This window comes from Amphiprion ocellaris, chromosome 8, assembly GCF_022539595.1.
Source record: "Amphiprion ocellaris isolate individual 3 ecotype Okinawa chromosome 8, ASM2253959v1, whole genome shotgun sequence".
In the NCBI taxonomy this organism is placed as follows: domain Eukaryota; kingdom Metazoa; phylum Chordata; class Actinopteri; family Pomacentridae; genus Amphiprion; species Amphiprion ocellaris.
In genome coordinates this window covers 6,054,156-6,079,004 of record NC_072773.1, presented here as the reverse complement: position 1 = coordinate 6,079,004, position 24,849 = coordinate 6,054,156, and the positions used below count along the sequence as shown (strand labels likewise).

General features: G+C 37.3%; 2 protein-coding genes across 3 annotated transcripts in view; one reads left to right on the top strand and one right to left on the bottom strand.

The window, feature by feature from the left end:
• Positions 1-2,879, bottom strand: part of agap2 (ArfGAP with GTPase domain, ankyrin repeat and PH domain 2) — a 44,467-nt gene extending 41,588 nt beyond the window's left edge. The window contains exon 1 of one of the 2 annotated variants that reach the window (XM_055012816.1): positions 2,583-2,879. In XM_055012816.1, coding sequence (XP_054868791.1) covers positions 2,583-2,742 — 160 coding nt within the window. In that variant the 5' untranslated portion in view covers positions 2,743-2,879. The remainder of the gene's footprint in view (positions 1-2,582) is intronic. The other variant, XM_055012815.1, reaches the window with a different exon arrangement.
• Positions 2,880-7,304: 4,425 nt separating this feature from the next.
• Positions 7,305-18,315, top strand: tspan31 (tetraspanin 31). Its single transcript, XM_023296437.3, has 6 exons — positions 7,305-7,476; positions 12,755-12,922; positions 14,153-14,233; positions 14,332-14,484; positions 14,848-14,958; positions 16,768-18,315. The coding sequence occupies exons 1-6, from the start codon at positions 7,414-7,416 to the stop codon at positions 16,840-16,842; spliced, it is 651 nt and encodes a 216-aa protein (XP_023152205.1). The 5' UTR covers positions 7,305-7,413; the 3' UTR covers positions 16,843-18,315.
• Positions 18,316-24,849: the final 6,534 nt, after the last annotated feature.

Below are 24,849 nucleotides of genomic sequence, written 5' to 3'. Positions count from 1 at the left end.
TTTGATGAGACTCTACACTGTCCTTCCAGCAAATTCAGACTTAATTTAAGAATTGAAAAATAATATATTGAGTTACAGGGAATTAAAGTGAACTTGAACTGGAAAAATTAGTATATTCCAGTAAGCACCTGAATATAGCACCTATGTAAACACAATGAAACATTTTTAGACCATTTTGCACCGTGAGGAGTTTTATTTTTGTTACTGTAAGTGCATTTTGGTGATAAATGCTGAGATCGGGACTTTTGCATAAAATAAAGTATTTTCACATTGTGAAACTTTTATGACTTTCACAAAGCTAGTAAAGGTGATTTATGTTGTTTTTCTGCTGGCTATTTTGTGAATCTCGCCTCGAGGATCAATAAAGTTTTTATTTTTCTATAATGTTAAATCAAAATGTATTTGTTGATCGTATTTTTTTATTTTTACTGCCATATATCTGCAAAGTAATTACAGTTATCAAAAAAGTGTAGTAATATAGAAATATAAAATACCATAAAATGGAAGCCATCAACTGAAGTACAAACAATTTTAAACTATTTTATTACAGTACTTGAGTAAATGTACTTAATTACTTTCCATCACTGGAAGTGTTATTTACAGACGTCTATGAGCTAAGACACTGTTAATTGTTAATTTTTTTTTAAAAACTGTGTTTTCTGGGCTAAATTTATCAGTTTTATTGTGAAAAATTAATTTTAAAAAGGTGTCTGTCTCAAGTAAAGTATAGTTTCTCAAAATTATACTTTATTACAGTACCTAAATGTACTCAGTTTGTTTAGTTTTTACTTGTGTGGTTACAAAATGCATGACATACTTCTGAACTTGAAAACATCCAAGCAATGCTTTTCTTTTATGATATACTATCATTCAAAAGTCATTTTATATCTCTTTGTAGTTCATTTATTATATATTTGTGGCAAATGTACGTTTATTTGTATTAATTTCATGTCATGTTATGGTTCTTTTATGTATCATTGAAATAGTTAGCTAGCATTAATGGATGAAAGAGTTAGCAAAAAGTAATGAATAAACAGATTGGTTAGTTCTTAGCTAAAAGCAATGGTTAGCTAGTTCTAATAATTATCTAAAACTAATGAATAAACTTGTTAAGCAGTTAAAAGTAGTAAATTTAACAGTAAATTAGTTTTCAGCTCACAGTAATGCCTATGAAGAACCATTGTAAGCATTGCTGTTTTCATTTTATGTCTTTCTTTATGGCAATTTTATGTAACTTGGAAACAGTTCCAATAGCTAAAATTAACAGCTAAAGGAATTAGCAAAAGAATAAACAGCTTGGTTAGTTCTGAACTAAAAGTAATGGTTAGCTACAAGTCTAAACAGTAATGAATAAACATTTTAACCAGTTAAAAGTAATGTATAAACTGTTTAAAAAGGTATAGCTAACGGATAAACAGTTCACATAGATACCATTTCTGACTCAGCATTTGGCATACATTACCGTTCAACAGTTTGGGGTCACCCAGACAATTTCATATTTTCCATGAAAACTCCCACTTTTATCCATGTGCTAACATAACTGCACAAGGGTTTTCTAATCATCAATTAGCCTTTCAACACCATTAGCTAACACAATGTAGCATTAGAACACAGGAGTGATGGTTGCTGGAAATGTTCCTCTGTACCTCTATGGAGATATTCCATTAAAAATCAGCTGTTTCCATAGAATAGTCTTTTACTACATTAACAATGTCTCGACTGAATTTATCATTAATTTAATGTTATCTTCATTGAAAAAAATGCTTTTCTTTCACAAAATAAGGGCATTTCTAAGTGACTCCAACCTTTTGAACGGTAGTGTGTATAAAAACAACCACCTAGAGTCATTCACTACTTCAAGCTAAAGGACAAAATACGAAACAGGTTTAGGAATATTCTCCTTCAAAAACATCAGCTTCTACAAAGGAGTTTTCTTTTTATAATCTTGTGTTAAAAACGTGTCACTGATCTGTATATCAGTGTTGCGACAGGATGAAAAGAAACCTGACGCCTTTGACGGTATAATGCGTTGTGTCACATTAACAAGAAAAGGTGGGAAGTGAAGATATGAGGAAATGATGTAAAAGTGATCGACTTCACATGTAAAGAGCCTGTTTGTCTGAGAGGAAGTGGCTTTGAGGGCAGTTGCAGAGTGGCAGCCAGGAAGTAGGCCGCTCAGCAGGTCTCATCCTGCTGCCATGGCGATGGCTGCTGAAGGACGTCGCCATTGGTCGGCCTCGGTGTCCACAAGGCCGACTGATAAATAAATGCCACCAGCGTATCGGCCGCCGGGATGGGAGGTTTAGAAATGATAGAAATTAACACATCTTCCCGGAAAAAACACAGGAAGCACAGAGGAAGATACGATCATCTCCACCGTCTAGTTTCTCCACACCCCAAAACTGAACCCCAGCAAGGTGATGAGCTTCGGTTTGCACAAGATTTCTACTGTTTATCATAAAAACAGGTGCATTAAAGTGTTAAAATAGCAAGAGGTTAGTTCACCTGTTTGCCCTTCAGGTAATATTTAACTTTCATACGTGCAACAAAGCAGAAATACGTCTGAATAAAGAGGTTCTGACCTTCGATGCTGTGCAGGTAAACTTTAAGGCCTGAGCGCAGCTGCTGGTCCTCGACTCTTTCAAACTGCTTGTACAGTCTGTTGATGGTGCTCTGGAGTGAACCGTGCCGCTTGATCTCGGCTTTTATTGCAGCCGAGCTCACCGATTTGTTGCTGTTCATCCTGGAATCGATGGTGAACCGAAGCCGAGAGTCGCTTCAGCCCATTTGAACTCTCAACCGTTTGGTTCCACTGGAAGAAGTTGGACTTAAAACGCGAAGATGCAGCAGAAACAGAAGCGACAGCAGCTCAGGGTGTCTCTCTCTCTGTCGCTGTGCAGACCACAAAAGTCACATCACGGCAATGTGCCTCTCAGTTTCCTCTGCAGTTTTGAACTGAACCGAACTCACTTCCTCATTTCAAACCAACTTTTCACTATCAGGCAGCTCTGAGTGTTGAGGTGTAAGAGCACTGGAAAGAGGTCTGAGGCTGCAGAATTTATAAAAACACCACATTATAAGAGACAGTTTTTGTGTTTTAGTTTTAGGGTCTAATCTTTGTTTTTTGTGTAGATGTTTTACACTGCCTGTCCAAAAAAAAAAAGTCGCCACCTGGATTTAACTAAGCAAATAGGTAGTAGCCTTTCATTGGATAATTACTGCAGTGATGAATACATTTCAGCTGCAGCAACTTATTTAACCCTAGCTGATGCAGTGAGAAGAACCGAGTTGGAAGACATATCCTGTGGTCGTAGAAAGGATGTTTATCTGTCTCAGAAAGGTGAAATTATTGGGCTGCATCAAGCACAGAAAACAACTGAGGAGATTTTTGAAACTACCAAAGTCGGGTTAAGAACCGTACAACACTTTATTAAAACCTGAAGGATAGTGGTGAACCATCATGTTCGAGGAACAAATGTGGTTGGAACAAACTCTTAGAGGATTCTAGGTAATCAACAGTAGAACTCACGTTTATGTTTAATAGTGAAAGTAAGAACATTTCCACATGAACAACGTGAAGGGAATTCAAGAGATTGGGCCTATACAGCTGTAGCTCTAAGAAAACCACTGATCAGTGAGACTAATCAGAAAAAAGGCTTCAGTTTGCTATGGAGCATAAAGATTGGACTCTGGAGGAATGAAAGAAGGTCATGTGGTCTGATGAGTCCAGATTTACCCTGTTCCAGAGTGATGAGGGCATCAGGGTAAGAAGAGGGGCAGATGAAGTGATGCCCTCATCATGTCTAGTGTCTACCAGCCTGTGGGGGTTTGGGTTATGATCTGGGGTTGGTCAGGTTCAGCAACGTTATGTTCCCAAAGAATGAGGTCAGCTGATACCTGAAGATACTGAATGACCAGGTCTTTCCATCAGTGGAGTTTTTCTTCCCTGATGACATGGACATGTTCCTAGATGATGATGCCAGGATTCATGGGGTCACATTGAGAAAGAGTGGATCAGGGAGCATGAGATGGATTAACCTCCACAGAGTCCAGACCTCAGCCCCACTGAGAATCTTTGGGATGTTCTGGAGAAGACTTTGTGCAGCGGTCTGACTCTCCCATCATCAATATAAGATCTTGGTGAAAAATGATTGCATCTCTGGACAGAAATAAATGCTGTGACATTGCAGAAGCTTATCACAGTGAATATGTGCTATACTCAAAGCTAAAGGCAGTCCAACATGTTTGACGCATAAAGTATCTGCAGTGACCCCTGATCATGATGCATATTTACAGTTCCCATGGTGAATTGTGCCAAAATTAATGGCGGCTTCATTATAAATGATATTTTGTCATTTTATTCATAAACACAGTAGGTTTCGCATCAACCTGCTGGATCCTCTGAAGCCACAAGTTCTCTAATCCGGGGTTCAGTCAACACTATGTGTTTGATATCATTAAATTCTGCTGTGACTTGACAAATAAAGAAACTACAGATTGGTCATCCGCCAATCATATCTTCACCACCTGCGTGATGTCATCAGGAAGGAGGAAACAGGAAATCCAACTACCGACAGGATCATTCAGATCTTTAGAACAGTTTCTACTCCACTATCTTTCATTTGAATAAAATTTTATAGCATAAGTCACAGATATTTATAAAGATATTTTTGAAATTCTAGCTTCACATATCAAATACTTTCTGAGATTCATCTTTTTTAATTTGCCTAGCGACCCATTTTTAGCAGGTTTTTTCTCACACTGAAACTTGATGTCTCACGAACTATTAAAGATAATAAAAAGGAAATCTTCATTGTTTTTTTCTCGTCATGTCATTGATTCAGAATCTCCAGTATTGGACAAGTAGATCAAATCTGATTTTGGATGAGTTAAACTATGAAAAAAATTGACTCCCTCATGAAAAGTCCCATCTTTGAGCTCATAATAACATAAACATTGATAACAAAAAGGCAACTAGTAATACTTTCTGAACCACATGTAGCTGCATGTCACAATAATACAGAACTAAAGATATAATATTCTTCAATATATGAAATATTTGTACATAAAAAGGAAAAATTAGCACGTTATTTGCATTGAAATATCAAAACTGATTGAGCTGGTTTGACAAGTTCTACCACAAAAAAAATAATGGTAGATTGTTTAGTCCAAGTAGAATGAAGTTCTGAAGTTTCAAAAGTTTTCCGAATATACCTAAGAAAACATTATTTAATACAATAATATGGACGTATTTTACATTTTGTGACCCCAAATTGGGGCCTCTGGAGTATTTACAAAAACTGATAATGCAGATGCTTAATAAAAGTAGAATTCATGCACAGAGCTGCTGTTTTATATGCATTTGATTTCTCACATGTACCTCAAAAGGCAATCACTTAGTGTACCGGTGTATACATATAAACGTGTATAACTGGTTGGAGAGAAACAACAGAAACATTAATAAATAATAATTACAATCTTGAGATAACAAAGAAAAAATGTCAGCTTCATTATTGCAACCCATCATTTCTTTTAAAAGAAGTAAAGAAAAAAGTCATGAGAAAAGCAAGAAAGTTAATTAAAAACTACGGTACACACTACCAGTCAAAAGTTTGGACACACCTTCTCATTCAATGTTTTTTCTTCTTTATTATCTTTATTTTTACTACTTTCTAGATTGTAGATACAAACTGAAGACAACAAAACTATGAAGCAAGATATATGGAATTATGTAGCAAACAATCAATTGGGAAATATCTCTAAACTGAATGAAATTTCGTTGTATATGAAAATGTGCAATGACCAATAAAGATTGATTGATTGATTGATAAACATGTTTTAAATTTTAGATTCTTCAAAATAGAAAACCCTTTGCTTTGATTACTGCCTTGCTCACTCTTGGCATTGTCTGGATGGGCTTCATGAGGTAGTCACCTGAAATGGTTTTCACTTCACGTGTGCCTTGTCAAGGTTCATTTGTGGATTTTCTTGCCTTCTTAATGGGGATAGGATGATCAGTTGTGTTGTGCAGAAGTCAGGTTGGTACAGAGTACCAACAGACAACTGTTAGAATCTATATTATGGCAAGAACCAATCAGCTGAGTAAAGAGAAATGACAGTCCATCATTAAGAGCTGAAAGTCAGTCAGTTCGGAAAACTGCAAAAATTTTGAATGTATCCCCAAGTGCAGTCACAAAAAACATCAAGCGGTACGATGAAACTGGCTCACATGAGGACTACCCCAGGAAAGAAAGACCAAGAGTCACTTCTGCTGCTGAGGATAAGTTCATCCGAGTCTCCAGCCTCAGAAATGGCAAGTTAACAACACCTCAGATTAGAGCCCAGATAAATGCCACAAAGAGTTCTAGTAGCAGATACATCTCTACATCAACTGTTCAGAGGAGACTGAACCAATCAGGCCTTTATGATCAAATAGCTGCTAAGAATCCACTACTAAAGAAAAGCAACAAGCAGAAGAGATTTGTTTGGGCCAAGAAACACAAGGAATGGACATTAGACCAGTTGCAACTCGACCTTTGGGTCTTCCAGACCTCTTCCTGTCAGAGTTTCCTCCAGTTTCTGAATGCCTTTTGATGGTAAAGAAAACTGTACTCACTGACATCTCAACTTTCTTCGCAATTTCTCTGTAGGAAAGACTTACATCACAAGTGCTATGATGGTCTTTCTCTCTTCTGTTGTCAATTGCCTTTTCCTAACCATTTTATAGCAACACACTACTTTCTGCATTACGGTCTGGTTTCACAGTGTGTTCCAGCACTACTTTCATGCAGACAGAGGGGGCTGTACGTAATCAAGAAAAGTTGGGACACCTGTAGGATTTGGTAGCACCAACTTTCAAGGCTTGATCAACCTCCATTGCTGCAGAACAGCTTTAAGTTGTGAACCCATTTCTTGTTCTCTGAAAAAGGCCTTTTTGTAAAATTATGAGATGTACATTATTTTTTAATTTTGGGTAACCTTACCTTTTTTAACCTCAGCCAGTTCACCACTTACCTTTGTACCATTTCATGCTATTCATTGGACATGAACTACTTGAATTTCAATTTTAAAAAAATAGAAATTGAGCCGTTCTAAAACTTTTAACCAATAGTGTATCAGAAGCTGCAGATGGATGTAAACTGAGTGGTGATCGCTTTTTGCCTTAACACCAGATTTATGGTTAATTACATGTAACTTCATATCTGTCCATTAACAAACAACAGCGGACATCTGTTGGACTTTGTTTTACCTCACATCGATGACGTATGCGGCCTCCCGGACGTCAGCTGACGTCAGCGGAACGCCCTCTCCGCTGTTTGTGTCCAGACGTCACCGCCGCTCACAGCCGGACAACAGAGCCTCTTGTCGGCCTTTTTCTTCAGCTGGACTCCGCCGAAAAAAGGTTTTTCGAATATGGTCTGTGGCGGCTTCACCTGCTCCAAAAATGCGCTTTGTTCCCTGAACGTGGTTTACATGGTGAGTGGACAAAATGGATGCTAAGTTCCAGCTAGCTGCATTAGCTCTCAGGCTAACTAGCTTGTGAATGAAGTAGCTAGCTAGCAGCGCAGAAATATAACTGATGATTTAACCTTTTGCTTCTCCCGCCTCTGGTTTCACTCTACAGATGATTATTGGTATGTACCTTTTTTACTAATACTACATTAAAACCAGATTAAATATGCTGTGGGTTAGATAGAAATGTAGAAAGTAGCAGCTAGCCTTAGCGTGTTAGCTAGCCTGTTAGCTATCGCCATTATGCGCATGAAGGCTACCGTTAGCTGGGAGGCCAGCTGACCTAAAATGTGAATCTGACAAGCTTGAATGCTTTATGTTCTGCACCCACCCCGATATGAGTCACTCTGATTTGTCACAACAAGATGTAATCAGCTGATGGATGTGCCTCAGCGGCGGTCATGTGAGTTGTGACAGTCAACACGTTGGCTTCAGATCAGCTCAGACAAACTCATGTCAACTGATGCTTTAGATAAATAGGAAGAAAACACTGTCTGCACTAATCAGGTCCAGCACAATAATTAAACACAACAGCTCTGCCTTTATAGATTATTTCTGTAAATCTAAACACTTGATGAATATTGTGAATAGTGCCAGAGATTAGATCAGACTATATGATCATTGTTAATCTGATCATCTCCATCAGTAAGTACACCCTCGTAACAATAATAACTATATTAATACAGTATATATTATATAATCAAGGATTAAAAAAGTGCTCTGACAGGCAAAGCTAACGCAGGACGCCCAGAAGGCAACATAACAACAATTAAAATGAGATTAAAACAAACAAAAAAAACCTACAAATGCAAATTTACAAAATGCCGATATTAATGAATAGAAGTGGAATAATTAAAGCAACAGCACATGATTATTCAAGTCACTGTTTTTTAAAAGCATATTTAAAACAGCTGTTGAGAAATAGGATTGGTGCTACGAATTTACCCAACAAGGTTTAATATTGATTTAAAAAACGCTACAATGTTGTTATACTAACTTAGTTGTTATGGTTAAGACCTGCAAACCCTAAAGTAGTATATAAAATACAAATTTACTCATTTAAATGTCTAGATGAAAGCCAGTCAGTCATCTTAGTTATGCAAATATACTGAACATATTTAAATGCTAAGGATAAAACTCCTACAATACTATCCTTAATACAAATCAGCCTGACTAACTTAAATGTTATGGTTAAGAATCTACAATACTATATGGGCTAACAATATTGCCCAACTCATTTAACAGGCTAAGACTTTACAAATTCATGCATGGAAACTTCAGTGAATCCAGAGATTCTCTAAGAGCTGATTATTGGTGATGATATGGAGGAAAAACTCCTGTTGAACATGAGGAGATCTGCCGGTTGGGCTGATGGTTCTGCGTAAAGAGCGTAAGAAGAAAAGGAAAGCAGAGGAGCAAATACCAAACAATAAGCCATGAATACTGGACAGACTGGTGGAATCAGTAGCTGTAGATCAAACCTGTACAACTCCAGAGCCAGAAATATCTCCAGAGAGGACAAAACACAAACTACAGAAAAAGACAAAGTTAATATCATACAATAGTGCTTATAAATATATGAAGGAAGTGACAAGAATCACAGAAAACTCAAGTATAAACACGTGAAGACAATCATTGTGTTTAGAATAGCAAAAGTAAAGCACGCTGGCTGGCTGGTTATAAAGACAAGAGGTAGAACTGTAAAAGCAAAACCATAAAAAAGGAACTAAGGCCAAGCAGTTTCTCTCTCTCTCTCTCCCTCTCTCTCTATATATATATCTATATATATCTATATCTATCTATCTATCTATCTATCTATCTATCTATCTATCTATCTATCTATCTATATATATATATATATATATATATATATATATATATATATATATATATACACACACACACACACACAGAACTAAAAGTATGGGTTGGGCATTTTGATTAAATGGGGATTTTTAGACTGGTTCTTTCAGTTTTTCCCCCTCATATATTTGACCGAGGTATGAAAACCTTTTTTTTTTTTTTTTTTTTTTTAACACATTCACTGAAACATCTTCACCACTAAAAACAGCCTGGAAATGTACCTGTGTAAACATAACAGTCGATACAGTTGAACTCACAAAGTTTGAGAAATATGTTGTGCAGCTGTTCTATAAATCAATCCCATCCTCTTTGTGTAACATTCCTCCTTTTTATGATATCTCCTCTAACAATTTGTCTTTTAAATCTGTAAATATTTAACTGAATGTGACTTTAAAGAAATCACGATTAGATGTTTTCCCCAAATATATGTTCAGCCCTAATTAGAAGCAATTTACAATTCATTCATTTACTTAACCTTCCTCTTTCGGTTTGTGTTTGACAGTGAAGAAATAAAATTATAAAATGTTTCTGAATGCGATAACAGATTGTGAAGAGACACTGATCTACATAATAGATTTATGATTCAGTGAAATAGAAATTACTCAGTTTAGAATTTTCTGTAAACACTTGTCTCAATACATGCAACGTGATTTTAACTGAGGAGTTTTTAGTGCCTTAAATTATTACCATCTCTTGCTTCTCTGTGCGTATCCAGGTCAGAGTTACGTTCACTAAATTAATTATGACATTAGGAATTATTATTATATACTGCTGGGAAATACTGAAAATGTGATGAAATATTAATTAATTCCAGACTGTAATAACTCTGCTATTTCCACTTCATATTTTGGCTGATATGAGGTGCTAAATTTCACTCTGCAGTGTTGGAAAAAGTCTTAAATTGAACTTGCAGAGCTTCTGTAGAGTTGTGTTTTATTGTTGTTTCTGCTGTTCTAGTCACTGGTTGTGTAATCGCTCAGCGTTGCAGATGTTTAGCCTGCTGTTAATATTTAGCTCTCCTCTGCATTGTTGAGTGATTTACTTCACCAACACCTCCTTATTGCTGAGCTGTTCTGTCACGTCTTTAACATTAAAAACGCCAGAAAACGAATTGGCAGCTTTTTGAATAATTTAGTAAAAGACACTTGATGGTTCCAGCCTCTGCAATGTTACAATTTACTGCATTTACTTGTCTTTTATTTCAGTAAACTTAACTTATTTGGGATTTGAACTGTCGCTGTTATCACATGGTGTCTTTGAGGAGTTTTCTACTTTTTAAAATCACAATAAATGCAACTAAAATGCCAAAAAATTGCAGTCATATCAGCCAATAATGATAATATATCAGTTGCAGCTCTCATAATTCACTGTTTTACATTTTTTTCTGGGGCTCTAGTTAGGTTAATATCTTGTTAAATCCTCTTGTCTTACAGGCGCACTAAGATTTGTGTCACACCTGCACAGGATCGCTATGTTCCCACTGCGTAGTTTAGACGCAACACGTCATTAAGTATTAAGTCATTGTAAGCGCTCTCTGGATTCCTCTGAAATCTGCCCTTTGTGAAACACACTGGAGTTAAAGCTCACATTGTATAGCTGTTATCTGTCGCTGGGACATTACACCAGAGGCCGTCCCCATCGACTCAGCACTGAAAGAAACCCTTGAAACACCCATTTAGAAAACTTTGGAACCGGCCACTGATCATAATCAGTCACTGAGTGTGATCCTATAATGTAGAATCAGGACAGAAGATAGTAAACAAGACATCTGTAGACAAAAGAATACATGATTTATTGCAGGGCTTAAACAATTTATCAGTAATAATAATATTCATAACTTATAAACCATCAAATCTTTTTGCAAAACTGCTAAAAATTCACTCAAAAAGTCAAAAATTTGAACTTTTGCTTGATTCATGTGATAGTGAAGTGAATGTTTTTGGACTGATTTGACCAAAAATAGTTTGAAAAGCACCAAGTCTACCAATAAATAAAGGAAGCATTCACATTAATTGATTAAGGAAATGACTTTTGGCTGATATTTAGCTTTTAAAAAAATTATTATTAAGCAGTTTTTTCTGACGTGCTTTCACCTTGACATGAAAGACTTTTTTGTAAATCTGTATTTTTTTTTTTTAAAGGAAATTAAACTGACCATGATTCAGTATTGAAAGGCACAACACGGACAGATAGATGTTGAAAAATTCTTATTTAATGAAACATATTTGGTGTTTTAACCAAGTTTTGTGTTAGACTTTGTGTTGTTGAAAATTTTGACACCAAGATTTTATTTTTTACTTAAAATATATGTTGATTTCAAATCTATATTATCAGTCTCCTTAAATACTGATGATCTTTATCAGCTTTGGACCTAAAAGAAGAGTCTTTGTTTGATTTGTGTAACATTAAAATTAATGTTTTGGTCAGAGTTTGAACAATAACGTTTTGAAATGTTCTTCCACTTGTGGTATGTCCACTTTTTACTGATGTTTTGTAGGACTACCATTAAGTAGAGAAAACAATCATCATGCTAATTGGTTGAGAAAATAATTGTTGGACAATATTCAGCACTTTTTCGATTATTTTTGGTGTCTTTTTCCTGATTTGGGCTTCACTTTGACATGAAAGAGTCTTTTTTTTGTAAACTGTTAGGTAAAAAAAAAGCCAAGTTAAATTAGTCACAATTCAGTGCTTAATAGTAACAAAAAAGGAAAACTTCCAAGAGGTGTAAAAATACTTTATAGGCACTGTAATATCCTGTTAACACTGAAGGATAAGTGGATCCTATTTTAATTTAAAAAATATTTAAATTTCAGCAAACTTTTGTGTTGGAATTTGTGTCATTTTAAGATTTTTGTTTTTCAATTTAGCTATAATATTCTCCTTAAATATTTAGATTTCTTGGTGTCAGCCTTAAAAAACATATCAATTGACTAATAATTTTAATTATTTAATGCAATTAGGAGGTCCATCATGTCAAATATAAAGACATTTTTACCAGTGTATGAAACTATTTGCAGCAGATTTGCCCATTTTGCATGTAGTGCAGTTAAAGAAGCAAAAAAAAAAAAAAAACAGAACAAAACCCAACAAAGAACTCACTGTTTTCAATTAGTTGCAGATGATGAAAAACATGAAAACAGTCTTCAGGGTCCAGCGGTCTTATGACCCACAGCTCTGTGAAGAAGAACCAAACCTCAGCTTTTATCAGCCGCCTTCACACACACTTGAACTTTAATAATCTCGGAGTTCCGTCAAGACAAACTGCCGCTGATGGGATAAGTGGTGTTTGTGGTAAATAGATCTGGAAGTGATAAGCTCCGATCCGTTCAGTGCTCGGCCGACTGCAGTTAAGTTCCTCCTTTCTGTTCCCCTCCAGCTGGTCGGGCTGCTGCTGATCGGGGTGGCAGCATGGGGGAAGGGCTTCGGCCTGGTGTCGAGCATCCACATCATCGGAGGGGTCATCGCGGTGGGCGTCTTCCTGCTGCTCATCGCCATCGTGGGACTCATCGGAGCGATACACCACCACCAAGTCATGCTCTTCTTCGTATCCTTCGATGCAAATGTTGAAGTCTGTCCTGCAGGTGGTGCTCATGCATGAAATTATCAGGACTTCAGACTCACTTTTTAAAGCAGGAAATATATCAATAGACGCCATAATTACTCCGCCAAGAAACGGCAGGGTTATGTGACGATCGGCGTACGTCTGTCTGTCTGTGAGTCTCTCTGTTAGCAACATTACTCAAAAACGGAGATGAAAATTTCCAGGAAGGTGGATTTTTTAAAAAAAAAATCAATCAACATTTCTTTAGTTTTACTGACATTTAGTTGTAAGCATGACTTATTGAACCATTCCATGAAGTTGTACATCACAGGGCCGTGCCCTTCTTCCTGGTCCTGCAGGAGGCTGACAGTACAATAGTCGGGGTGTTTCTGAGTCCCATCAATTCCCGCCACCCGTTACATATTTAGGTCATGTGATTTGGTATCCATACATAATGTACACATGCATAACACACACCTGTGCTCAGCACAAGGTACTTTTGTTTGTGGGTACATCTATATTAAATGGCCACATTCTATGTTATCACAATTTCTGCCACAGATTTTTTCAAGATTTCTGCCATCGGAAATGATGCGACGACTGAACAGCTTTGGCAGAGTACTGTGCCCTCGGAGTGGTTTTCGTGTTTCCCGATGTTCCCTAAACGCCTCACATTGCAGACCGCTTTAGATGCCGTTAAGTGGACTCAGACAGGTGTGTGAGCAAAAATTGTTTTGAGAAGAGCAAAATAAGGTCTTTTAAAGTTGGATTAGTGGGCTGATATCTGGCAATTTTCCAATTATCTATATTTTTATTGACTGTGTATTGATACTTCAGGTCTGATGCAGCCTCCTCTCTGTCTGTTGTCACTCTGTGGTCTCAGAAATGTCTGAACAAGAAACACAAACCAGGAAATTAGCTTCTCTCACAGTGGTTAATGCTATGCTAACAGCTAGCGGCTAAGTTAAAAAGCCAATAGTTTGAGTCGATAGTTTGTTTCATTGTCACTTAGAAGGCTCATTCTTATTTCCTTGCTTCTTTCTGGTGTTTCGCATGATGGTTAGTTTAAGTAGAAAATAATGAGACATATTTGCAAGTTGGGCAGATGCTCATAGTATTGAATATAGTTGCACTGCTTCAAAAAAATGGGGGAAAAATGTGACTAAATGGTCACTGCGCTGTGTCTGCTGTGGTTTCCATCATGTTGTTGCTTCTTTAACCTCGTCCTCCCAGTACATGGTGATCCTGTTCATCGTGTTCCTGTTCCAGTTTGGTGTTTCTTGTTCCTGCTTGGCGATGAACCGCGGGCAGCAGGTGAGCTAACGCTGGGTTTAATTTCAACAGAATGTGTTTATATGTAACCGTAAATGTGTTATTTGAGTGTGCTTTATTTGTCCTGTTTGTTTCTCCAGGAGGTGCTGCTGAAATCTGCCTGGGGGATGCTGGACAACAAGATCAAGACGGACCTGGAGAGTCAACTGAACTGCTGTGGGCTGCTCAACGTCACCGACAGCACAGTCGCTGACGTTCAGCAGTTTAATAAGGATTTGCAAAACTGCACTGCTGTAAGTTTTAAATATCACACTTTTCATCTTTAGTAAAAGGGAAAAAACATGCTGCTATAGAAAAAGCAATGCAGCTCCACTCTTGAATTGTTGTGTAACTGAGCTGTATTTAACATCCGGTTAGTTCACTTTATATATAGCCAGCGTCACAGATCAACACTGCAGTTTTTACAGGATATTTCCAGTTACACAATATGTCCTGCTGAATAAAAGCATTTCTTTTAAGTGCAAAAAAAAGAGAAAGTAGGCCACTGACTTACAGTTACTCTCAGAATAGATTTTGGAAGCTAATACTATCTTAACTGGCACATTTGTTGACTCGCTGCTTTTTCTTCCTTTTTTTTCCCGCTTCTTTCAATCCAGCCGTGCACAAAGAAAGGTGAGTGTGTGACCTGCGGGGAAATAATGTTGAATCATGCGACAGAAGCTCTGAAGATCCTCGGGGGCGTCGGACTCTTCTTCAGCTTCACAGAGGTGAGCGTCCCCATCTTCAGAAACGCTGGATTTATTTTAACACCATCTCGTAAACAGGCTGCCTGCTTCTTGGGGGGAAGAAAGATTTAAGATTTCTAAGTTGTTAGGAAGGTAGGAGATGTGAGGAGAGAGAAAGGCAAAAGGATTCTAAAAAGATGAGACATCGGAGCGTCAGTTTAAACAGACATTAATTAAATGTGACGCAGCTGCATCACCTGTCAGAAGTGTTCAAGATAGTATATAGTTAATGTTTATTTTTACCTACATTTCAATCAGAATCAGCTTTCATGCCTAAGTATGTCCACACCATACAAGGAATTTGGTTTCTGCTGTTGGTATCACTCCAGGAATAAGGAACAGAGAAAAATAAAATAACTATAGAACTTTTTTTAATATATAGATATTTACACATCATGTCACAACACAGCAAAATGTGACAAGAATATGTTGAAGTCATACATTTTTGTTTATTTATCGTACAAGTCAAGTATAAAACAGTTGTGGCACATGAGATAAATAAAACGTATATATCATATACACACATTTGTCAGTCCAGTGGGCTGAACTATGAAGTGAGATTAGTGAGTTAACAGGTATGTTGAGCCTTAAGTCAGAGTTTTAAGAGTCTCAAAGGCTTTTAACCTGCTAGATCTCCATGGTAACTGATGCTGTGGAGCTATATCTCTATGGTAACCGATGCTGTGGAGCTACATCTCCATGGTAACTGATGCTGTGGAGCTACATCTCCGTGGTAACTGATGCTGTGGAGCTAGATCTCTATGGTAACCGATGCTGTGGAGCTAAATCTCCATGGTAACTGATGCTGTGGAGCTAGATCTCCGTGGTAACTGATGCTGGGGAGCTAAATCTCCGTGGTAACTGATGCTGTGGAGCTAGATCTCCATGGTAACCGATACTGTGGAGCTAGATCTCCATGGTAACCGATGCTGTGGAGCTAAATCTCCATGGTAACCGATGCTGTGGAGCTAGATCTCCATGGTAACCGATGCTGTGGAGCTAGATCTCCATGGTAACCGATGCTGTGGAGCTAAATCTCCATGGTAACTGATGCTGTGGCGCTAGATCTCCATGGTAACCGATGCTGTGGAGCTAAATCTCCATGGTAACCGATGCTGTGGAGCTAAATCTCCATGGTAACCGATGCTGTGGAGCTAGATCTCCATGGTAACCGATGCTGTGGAGCTAAATCTCCATGGTAACCGATGCTGTGGAGCTAAATCTCCATGGTAACTGATGCTGTGGAGCTAGATCTCCATGGTAACCGATGCTGTGGAGCTAAATCTCCATGGTAACCGATGCTGTGGAGCTAAATCTCCATGGTAACTGATGCTGTGGAGCTAGATCTCCATGGTGGTGGTCCCACAATTACAGGACACGTCAATGAAAAAAACAGTAACAACAAAAGGAGATTTAAATATTATTTTAACTGTTTCATTTGAGATTTAATTTGGTCATCAGGGGGTGGAACAAGAGAAAAATGGTATTTTAGGGGGAACTCTAGACTTATTTGGTATTTTAAAAAATATTTTCAAACATTCTTCTCACCTAGTTTTGTAGATTTTGTCTCAGGACAAATAAATTTACACAACATCTGCATGTTTTTGTATTTTGTAAATGGATTGTTTGAAATTTGATGAGTGAGACACAAAATGTCCTCCAATTCTGAAATGACCCTTCTGTGTTCATGTTGGGTCCATCAGCTGTAGCATGTGGCTATTTGAAGGGAAGAAAACCCAACTTTTCAGGGCTTTTCATGTCCTTTTCTGACCTGTATGAACTTTCCGTCAGATCCTGGGCGTCTGGCTGGCTGTGCGCTACAGAAACCAGAAGGATCCTCGAGCGAACCCGAGTGCTTTCCTATAGTCGGGTCCAACGCCGTCGGTGCAGCGGAAGCAGTTTCAACACACTGGTACACACAGAATCATGTATAGAGGCCGATTAGTACAACAAACCACCACAACAGCAACAACACCGGATGGACGAGCGCACGAAGCACCTGACAAACACTGAGAAAACGAAACGCACACCTTCACCTTCCGAGACACAACCTGTCCGGACAGCTCAACCCGGAGCGCCCGGACACTCGTGCATGAAAGGACGACTCGCCGAAAGCCTCGATTCGAGTTCCGGATTCTTCCCGGTTGCGGCCCCCCCCCCCCGCTATCTCTGCATGACGCCTGCGAAACAGACCGACTCGTTGATCTCATTCCACACCAACCAAATGACTGTGCGGCAAAAAGTCAAACTCGTATGCACCTTGACATGTTTCCTCTTTAATGTAGTGCCACCGCGAATATACTCCTCCGGTCAGCGTGTCAGTGATGTAACTCCATCATGTCCAGCGAGGAAGACACAAACTGGGCATGTGTTGTAAAGTAGATTTCCAATTGTATGTGTGTTGTGTTTTGTTTTGTTCTTTTTTTTCCTTTCCAGATGCCACAAATGCCAGGATTTAGGGTTTAGGATGTAGATTTTTAGCTAGTCGCTAGTCATCCGGGTTCAAATATGTATGAACTGTAACTGAGCCAACTAACTTTTAACCGCCAACGGACTGCAGCCTCGATGTTGTACATAATCTTTAAACGCTGTAGTTTCACCTCTAGCTTGCAGACTCCACCGGCCTCTACCCATCCCATATTTAATATCATTATGTGACGTCGCTTAGTTTAGACTTCAGGTACGTTTCGTTACCTCCGATGTAACTGGAAGATATCACAAAACGTTCATAAAAGTGCTGTTAGGTTTTGAAATAAGTGAAACGAATGAATTCGGCCAAAATTGCTTCTTGTAAAGTTTGTTTTTATAGTGTTAATTGTGAGAATGAATTTCTTTTTCTTTTTTCTTTTTTTTTTTTTTTAAAAAAAAAAATTGTGATTCCTTTGTGGAGTTATTTCACCTTTTTTTCTTGTTCATCAGTGTTAAAAGCTTTGTAAAAAGAAAAAACAAGAACATGTTAAATATTTTCAGGATTATTTAAGTTCTCTGATGCACATTGAGCAGATGTTATGTTGTAGTTTTAAGGACTTTTGCTTGATATTTGAAGTTGGTAAATAATTGCTCATTAATTGTCTTTTAAGATGTTTTTTTTCCTCCTTTGAACTGCTTTTAACTTAAAGGACTAACAAACTGTAATTTACTTGTCTTACTTGAACTCGTCACCTTTGCTGATGTGGATTTTCCTGCTGCTGGTTCTCGTTGGTTTAAACTAAGCAGATCTTAAGCATTATGATGCCGTAATATTAAACCTCACTTTGAATTTGTGTGCACTTGGTATTCAAATGTACCTTGAATTTTTGAGACTTAATTTTCCAAATAAAAAAAACCTCAAATTAGAAACTGTTTTCCGTGAGTCATTGCCGGCATCAAAAATCTGTTGTTTTTATGTAAACCTGTAAAAAGCAGAAAATCTGAGGTTTTAGAAGCATTTAATGACTAGATGTTTGACCTTTTTTTGCACAAACCTGTTTCTTCAGTTAGTTTAATTACAGATCGTGTCTCAGAAATTAAACCTATAATCGACTTTCTATGCTTTAAGCTTAGTGCTACACACATCATTAGATAAATTCAGCTTTAAAGTGAAAGTACACAAACTGAAACGTCACCTGAGAGCTTTAGTCTTCATATGGAAATTACTTTGGTGTATTCTGCTACAAGCCTCCATTAATACTCATATAAAACTGTATTATTATTATTATTATTATTCTATTAAAGGCTGTTGTGCTCTTTTATGTTGTTGCCATGCCTTTGTTGGTACAGTATTTGACCAAAATCAGCAAAAAATATAATTATTTTACAGATATTTTCCATTATCTGAATAAAATAATCATATATAAAGGATTGGAAAAATGTTAAATCATTTTTTTAACTGTTATTTTACAGATTTTCAAAATAACATAATAAAACAATATTAGTAGTATATATTGTTATATTGATATAATATACATTATATGTATGTATTATATAAATAAAAGATATTTATAATGTATATAGATAAAATATATAATATTAAACAGATATTTTCTTCAAATTATTGAACTAGTATAATTATTCATAATGAAAAAAAATTTAAAACAAAAATGCAAAATAGAAAAATCTTCAGCTCCATTGTAATGTTATAAATCTATTTCTATTATGTAATATAATAATGCATATATATCATATAATGCATGTATGTTATATAATAATTTTATATATATATATATATATATATATATATATATATATATATATATATATATATATATAAAATAAAAATTATAAAATTAACTGTAAAATAATACTAACAAAATAAATCTAGTCAGAATTGTAGATAATATCCACATCAAAAATCTGTTTTACAAAAAAGTTATTTGTTCTTTCACAACCTTAAAATTACACTTTCACACACAAATCACACACACACACACACACACACACACACACACAATTATTATACTATGTTATTGTAAATATTGTCCATATAAATATTCTATTTTTTTCCTAACAGTTTGATCACCATAAGCTTAAAAAAAGAAAGAAAATAGTCATTCTTTTCCAATATTTGAAAATAAAAACGTGTATTAAGGACTGAAAAAAGAAAACCTGAATAAATTTAAACTGTTGTTGATCAGGTTTTCCTTGTTTTGTTAATGACAGATAATAACTAGCAAAATCACAAAATAAAAAGATTAATTTTATAAATAGCAATTTGCTGTTTTACAACGTTTGACCAGAAAATGAAACTACTTTTCACTATGTTAAATCAGCAGAAATAGAATTACTTTGCTTTCTTTTCTTTTATTATCTATTGGCATTTGTACTGTGTTTATTGGAGTTACAGCTACTCTCTGTTTAAGATGGCTTCTCTTTTTACATCAAACTATTGACCTTTGACTATAAGGAGACAAACAGGAGAGAAAATGATACCAAAGCCACAGTGAAACATGCTGCTGGAACTATTCAAGTTTGCGTTTAATAAACTCCATCCTGACCAAGATGAAGCAGTGTTTTACTGCTCAGAAACATCCTCCGCCTTCTGGTTTACATGTCTGTGCAGAAGGATTCATGATGATGAAGCCAAACACACGATAATTCACCTGATTTCAGCAGAATTTTGGAATGTTGTCACATCATGAACTCGACTTGCTGCTGTTAAAGCAAAATGAGGCAAACATGCTGAGATATTCAGACATTTGTGGACATTTTTCAGATATTTTCCTCAAGTTGTTCAACTAGTATGATTATTTATAATGAAAAAAATGTAATAAACGTGAAAAATGCAAAATAGAAGCATCTTGAGCCACATTGCAATGTTATATGGGTCATTTCAGAACTGAACATTTTACGTCCCATCCATCAAATTTCAAATAATCCATGTACAAAATACTAAAACATGCAGTTGTTGTGTAAATGTTCTTGTCCCGAGACCAAATCTTTTTAAAAAAAAAAAAAAAAAAAAAATCTAGGAAAAAAGAATGTTTGAAAATATTTTTAAAAATACCAAATAAGTCTGGTGTTCCCTCTAAAATGTCATTTTTCTCTCTCCAATCCCCTGATGACCAAATTGAATCTCAAGTAAAGCAGTTAAAATGAAATTTAAATCTACTTTTTCCGTGTTATTTTTTAAATTGATGTTTCTTGTAATTGCGGGAATTTTTTTTTTTAAATCAACATAGTATTTTAAATAAGAATTATTATGCATTGAACATGTGTCCCACAACAACCCTGTTAGCATAACATTTTTAGCTGGTAGAAGAAGAAGAAAACAGTGAATCACATGAAACTCTGGAATTAACATCTTTAAACTGTTTTCCTAAAGAATGGATAGAGCAAAGCTACACGTGGACAAAATTGTTGGTACTCCTTGGTTAATGAAAGAAAAACCCACAATGGTCACAGAAATAATTTGAATCTGACAAAAGTAAAAACAAATTAAAATTCTATGAAAATTAACCAATGAAAATCAGACATTGCTTTTGAACTGTGGTTCAACAGAATTATTTTAAAAAATAAACTCATGAAACAGGCCTGGACAAAAATGATGGTCCCCCTAGAAAAGACTGAAAATAATGTGACCATAGGGACATGTTCAATCAAGGTGTGTCCTCTAATTAGCATCACAGGTGTCTACAAACTTGTAATCAGTCAGTAGTCCTATTTATAGGGTTACAGTAGTCACTGTGCTGTTTGGTGACATGGTGTGTACCACACTGAACATGGACCAGAGGAAGCCAAGGAGAGAGTTGTCTCAGGAGATTAGAAAGAAAATTATAGACAAGCATGTTAAAGGTAAAGGCTATAAGACCATCTCCAAGCAGCTTGAAGTTCCTGTGACTACAGCTGCACATATTATTCAGAATTTTAAGATCCATGGGACTGTAACCAACCTCCCTGGATGTGGCCACAGGAGGAAAATTGATGACAAATGGAAGAGATGGATAATAGGAATGGAAACAAAAGAACCCAGAACAACCTCTAAAGACATTAAAGGTGAACTCCAAGGTCAAGGTACATCAGTGTCAGATCGCACCATCCATCATTGTTTGAGCCAAAGTGGACTTCATGGGAGACGACCAAGGAGGACACCATTGTTGAAAACAAATCATAAAAAAGCCAGACTGGAATTTGCCAAACTGCATGTTGACAAGCCACAAAGCTTCTGGGAGAATGTCCTATGGACAGACGAGACAAAACTGGAACTTTCTGGCAAGGTACATCAGCTCTATGTTCACAGACGCAGAAATGAAGCATATGAAGAAAAGAACACTGTCCCTACTGTGGAACATGGAGGGGGTTCTGTTATGTTCTGGGGCTGCTTTGCTGCATCTGGCACAGGGTGTCTGGAATCTGTGCAGGTACAATGAAATCTCATGACTATCAAGGTATTCTAGAGAGAAATGTGCTGCCCAGTGTCAGAAAGCTTGGTCTCAGTCGCAGGTCATGGGTCTTACAACAGGATAATGAGCCAAAACACACAGCTAAAAACACCCAAGAATGGCTAAGAGGAAAACATTGGACTATTCTGAAGTGGCCTCTATGAGCCCTGATCTAAATCCTATTGAACATCTGTGGAAGGAGCTGAAACATGGCGTCTGGAGAAGGAACCTTCAAACCTGAGACAACTGGAGCAGTCTGCTGATGAGGAGTGGACCAGAATACCTGCTGAGAGGTGCAGAAGTCTCATTGACAGTTACAGAAATGGTTTGATTGCAGTGATTGCCTCAAAAAGTTGTACAACAAAATATTAATTTAAGGGTACCGTCATTTTTGTCCAGGCCTGTTTGATGAGTTTATTTTAAAAAAATAATTCTGTTGAACCACAGTTCAAAAGCAATGTCTGATTTTCATTGGTTAATTTTCATAGAATTTTTATTTATTATTATTTTTGTCAGATTCAAATTATTTTTGTGACCATTGTGAGTTTTTCTTTCGTTAACCGAGGGGTACCAACAATTTTGTCCACGTGTGTATATCCTCTCTTCTGTTTTTCATATTTTCATAACATTGTCAGCCTTGATTGAACGTCTCACTCTACCTCATATTATCAGGATCAGACTAATTCTTCTTACTTTTTTCCATCAGTCAGTTTGTCCTCTTGGTCAGCAGTAACAGCAGCTAAATATCTAGCTTCTACTGCTGAGAAAAAGATCACATTAGCATGGATTAGCAACCCTGTTACTGTGATGAGAGTAGGGTTAGCAAACAACACAGAAAACATGGAATAAAAATGATAACATTGATGTGTAAGCTGAGACAATCAAGCCTTTCATATTTTATTACCTATTATTGATGAATATGGAGCAGAAAATTGTGAAAGAGAAGGTTAATTTTTCAAAGATTTGGAAGCTCAAATGTCCTCCAATTCTGGAATGACCCTTATATATCCATATTTATATTCATCATTGTCTCTATTTTACCTTTATTATATGTTTATTGTGCTTTTGTGTTGTTTTCCTGCTTCTTTCATGTCTCATCTGTATCCAGCTGCTGTGAATTTCCCTAGTGGGGGATGAATAAAGTTCATTTGATCTCGTCCTATCTCTGCTGCTGGATGGTAGTTTAGCGTTTAAACCACATGATGGCAGTACAGAGTCTGTGCAGCTTCCATTTCTTTTCCCACCGTCCTCAGTTCTCCAGTCTGACATGGCCAAATACCTCGAGAGGAGCGAAGCCTCTCCTGGCCGAGCCACCTCCTCTGTCTTCCTCTTATCGCTCAGATTGATTGCATCCAGCTGAAGGCGGATAGCATCGACGTGGCGGCTGTAAAATCAATTCACTGTGGTAGCGGGTTCTGATTCCCTGTGATACTCCTTCAGGAGGCCATTAATCCCTTCAGCTGGGCCCGGTCCAGAGGCGTTGGGTGGGCCGAGCAGAAGGAGAGCTCAAGTACACTCTGATAGCAGAACAGAGGCGAGGAAATCATCCCCACACCTTTCATCCAAGGTTGTCCTAAACGAGGATAAACTGCCCCTCTGCCCTCGTCCTAATGGCCCGTGGCAGCCAGTCGCCATGACGCCGTGAGGCCTAATCTCTGGCTTCGACCCTCAGAACTTTTATGTAAGTGAAATGTGCCTGCTCAGGGTTTTGGGTCTTGAGTGTTTCCGGGGGACCAGCAGCATTTTTGTATTTTTTACTGGAGACTGCGCCACATTTTGCATCTTCCTTGTCCTGTCAGCGTGCTCTCCTGAGGGCCCGGTGCCAGTCCCCACCCTGCCACGCTGGTCCATATGCCGGGTGTATTAGTTTGGAGAAGCTGTGGAGATTCGCACCAACAGGGATGGCCATCTGTCCTCTTACAGATATAGAATGGGCTGGGCGAGCGCATCAAGACAGGATCTTAAAACATTTGGTCCATTATATCACAGCACTGTGGTGAATGATTTTTCCAGGGGCTCGTCCTATAGACAACTAATTATATATAGCTCATCAGCATGAGGCACCATAGGGCTGCATTCAGACCAATGGAGACCAACTGTTTCCTGTACAAGAGCATTTCTAGTGGAGGACGAAGGAAAGGACCGACACTGCAGCACGGAAAGGAAAAAACTGACAAAAGAAAGGTGAAATACACCTAAATGACAGCTTTTTAAAAAACATTGCAAATCTAGCTGCTTTCTGAAGTGTTTGGTGCATCTCAAGGTGCAAATTTGACCTTTATCCAATCAAAATTTAGTGATAGCAGATGAACTCAACAAATATGCCCAAATCCTGCATTCAAAAGCGTCTAAAGTAACTCAAGTAGACCAAAACACTTGGAAAACAAAGATGAGAAATATACTGAAGTACAATTTTTCCATAAAATGCTGCCAATCCAGTTATTTTCGGCAGTATTTTGTGTATTTCAAAGCTAAATTTGCTTCCAAATGGCACAAATTTGACTTCAAGCCCCCCAAAAATCTTGCAGTAGCGTATGAAATCAACAGCTATGTCAGATTCGTCCATTCAAAAGCACCTAAAGTAGCTCTGGTCGGCTAAAAAAACTGTGAAAGCAAAGGTAAAGTACACTTACAGTACAATGTTGCCAATCGAGTTATTTTCTGTAGTATTTTGTGCAGCTCAAAGCTAAATTTGTCTCCAAAAGGTGCAAGTTTGAACTCGTTCCTATAAAAATCTTGTAATAAGTGGATAAAATCAACAAATATGTCTAAGACCTGCGTTCAGAAGCACCTAAAGTAGCTCTGGCAGACTGAAAAACTGTGACAACAAAGGTGAAAAATACACCAAAGTGTAGTTTTTCAATAAAACTTTACCAGTCCAGTCATTTTCTGCAGTGGTGTCTGATTGTTTTGTGTATGTCAAAGCTAAATTTGCTTCCTAAAGCAAAATGGAGGGGGCATGTTATGGTTTATGAGTTGAGGAGTTGGACTGCCCTGGATACAAAGGTAGCCTTTC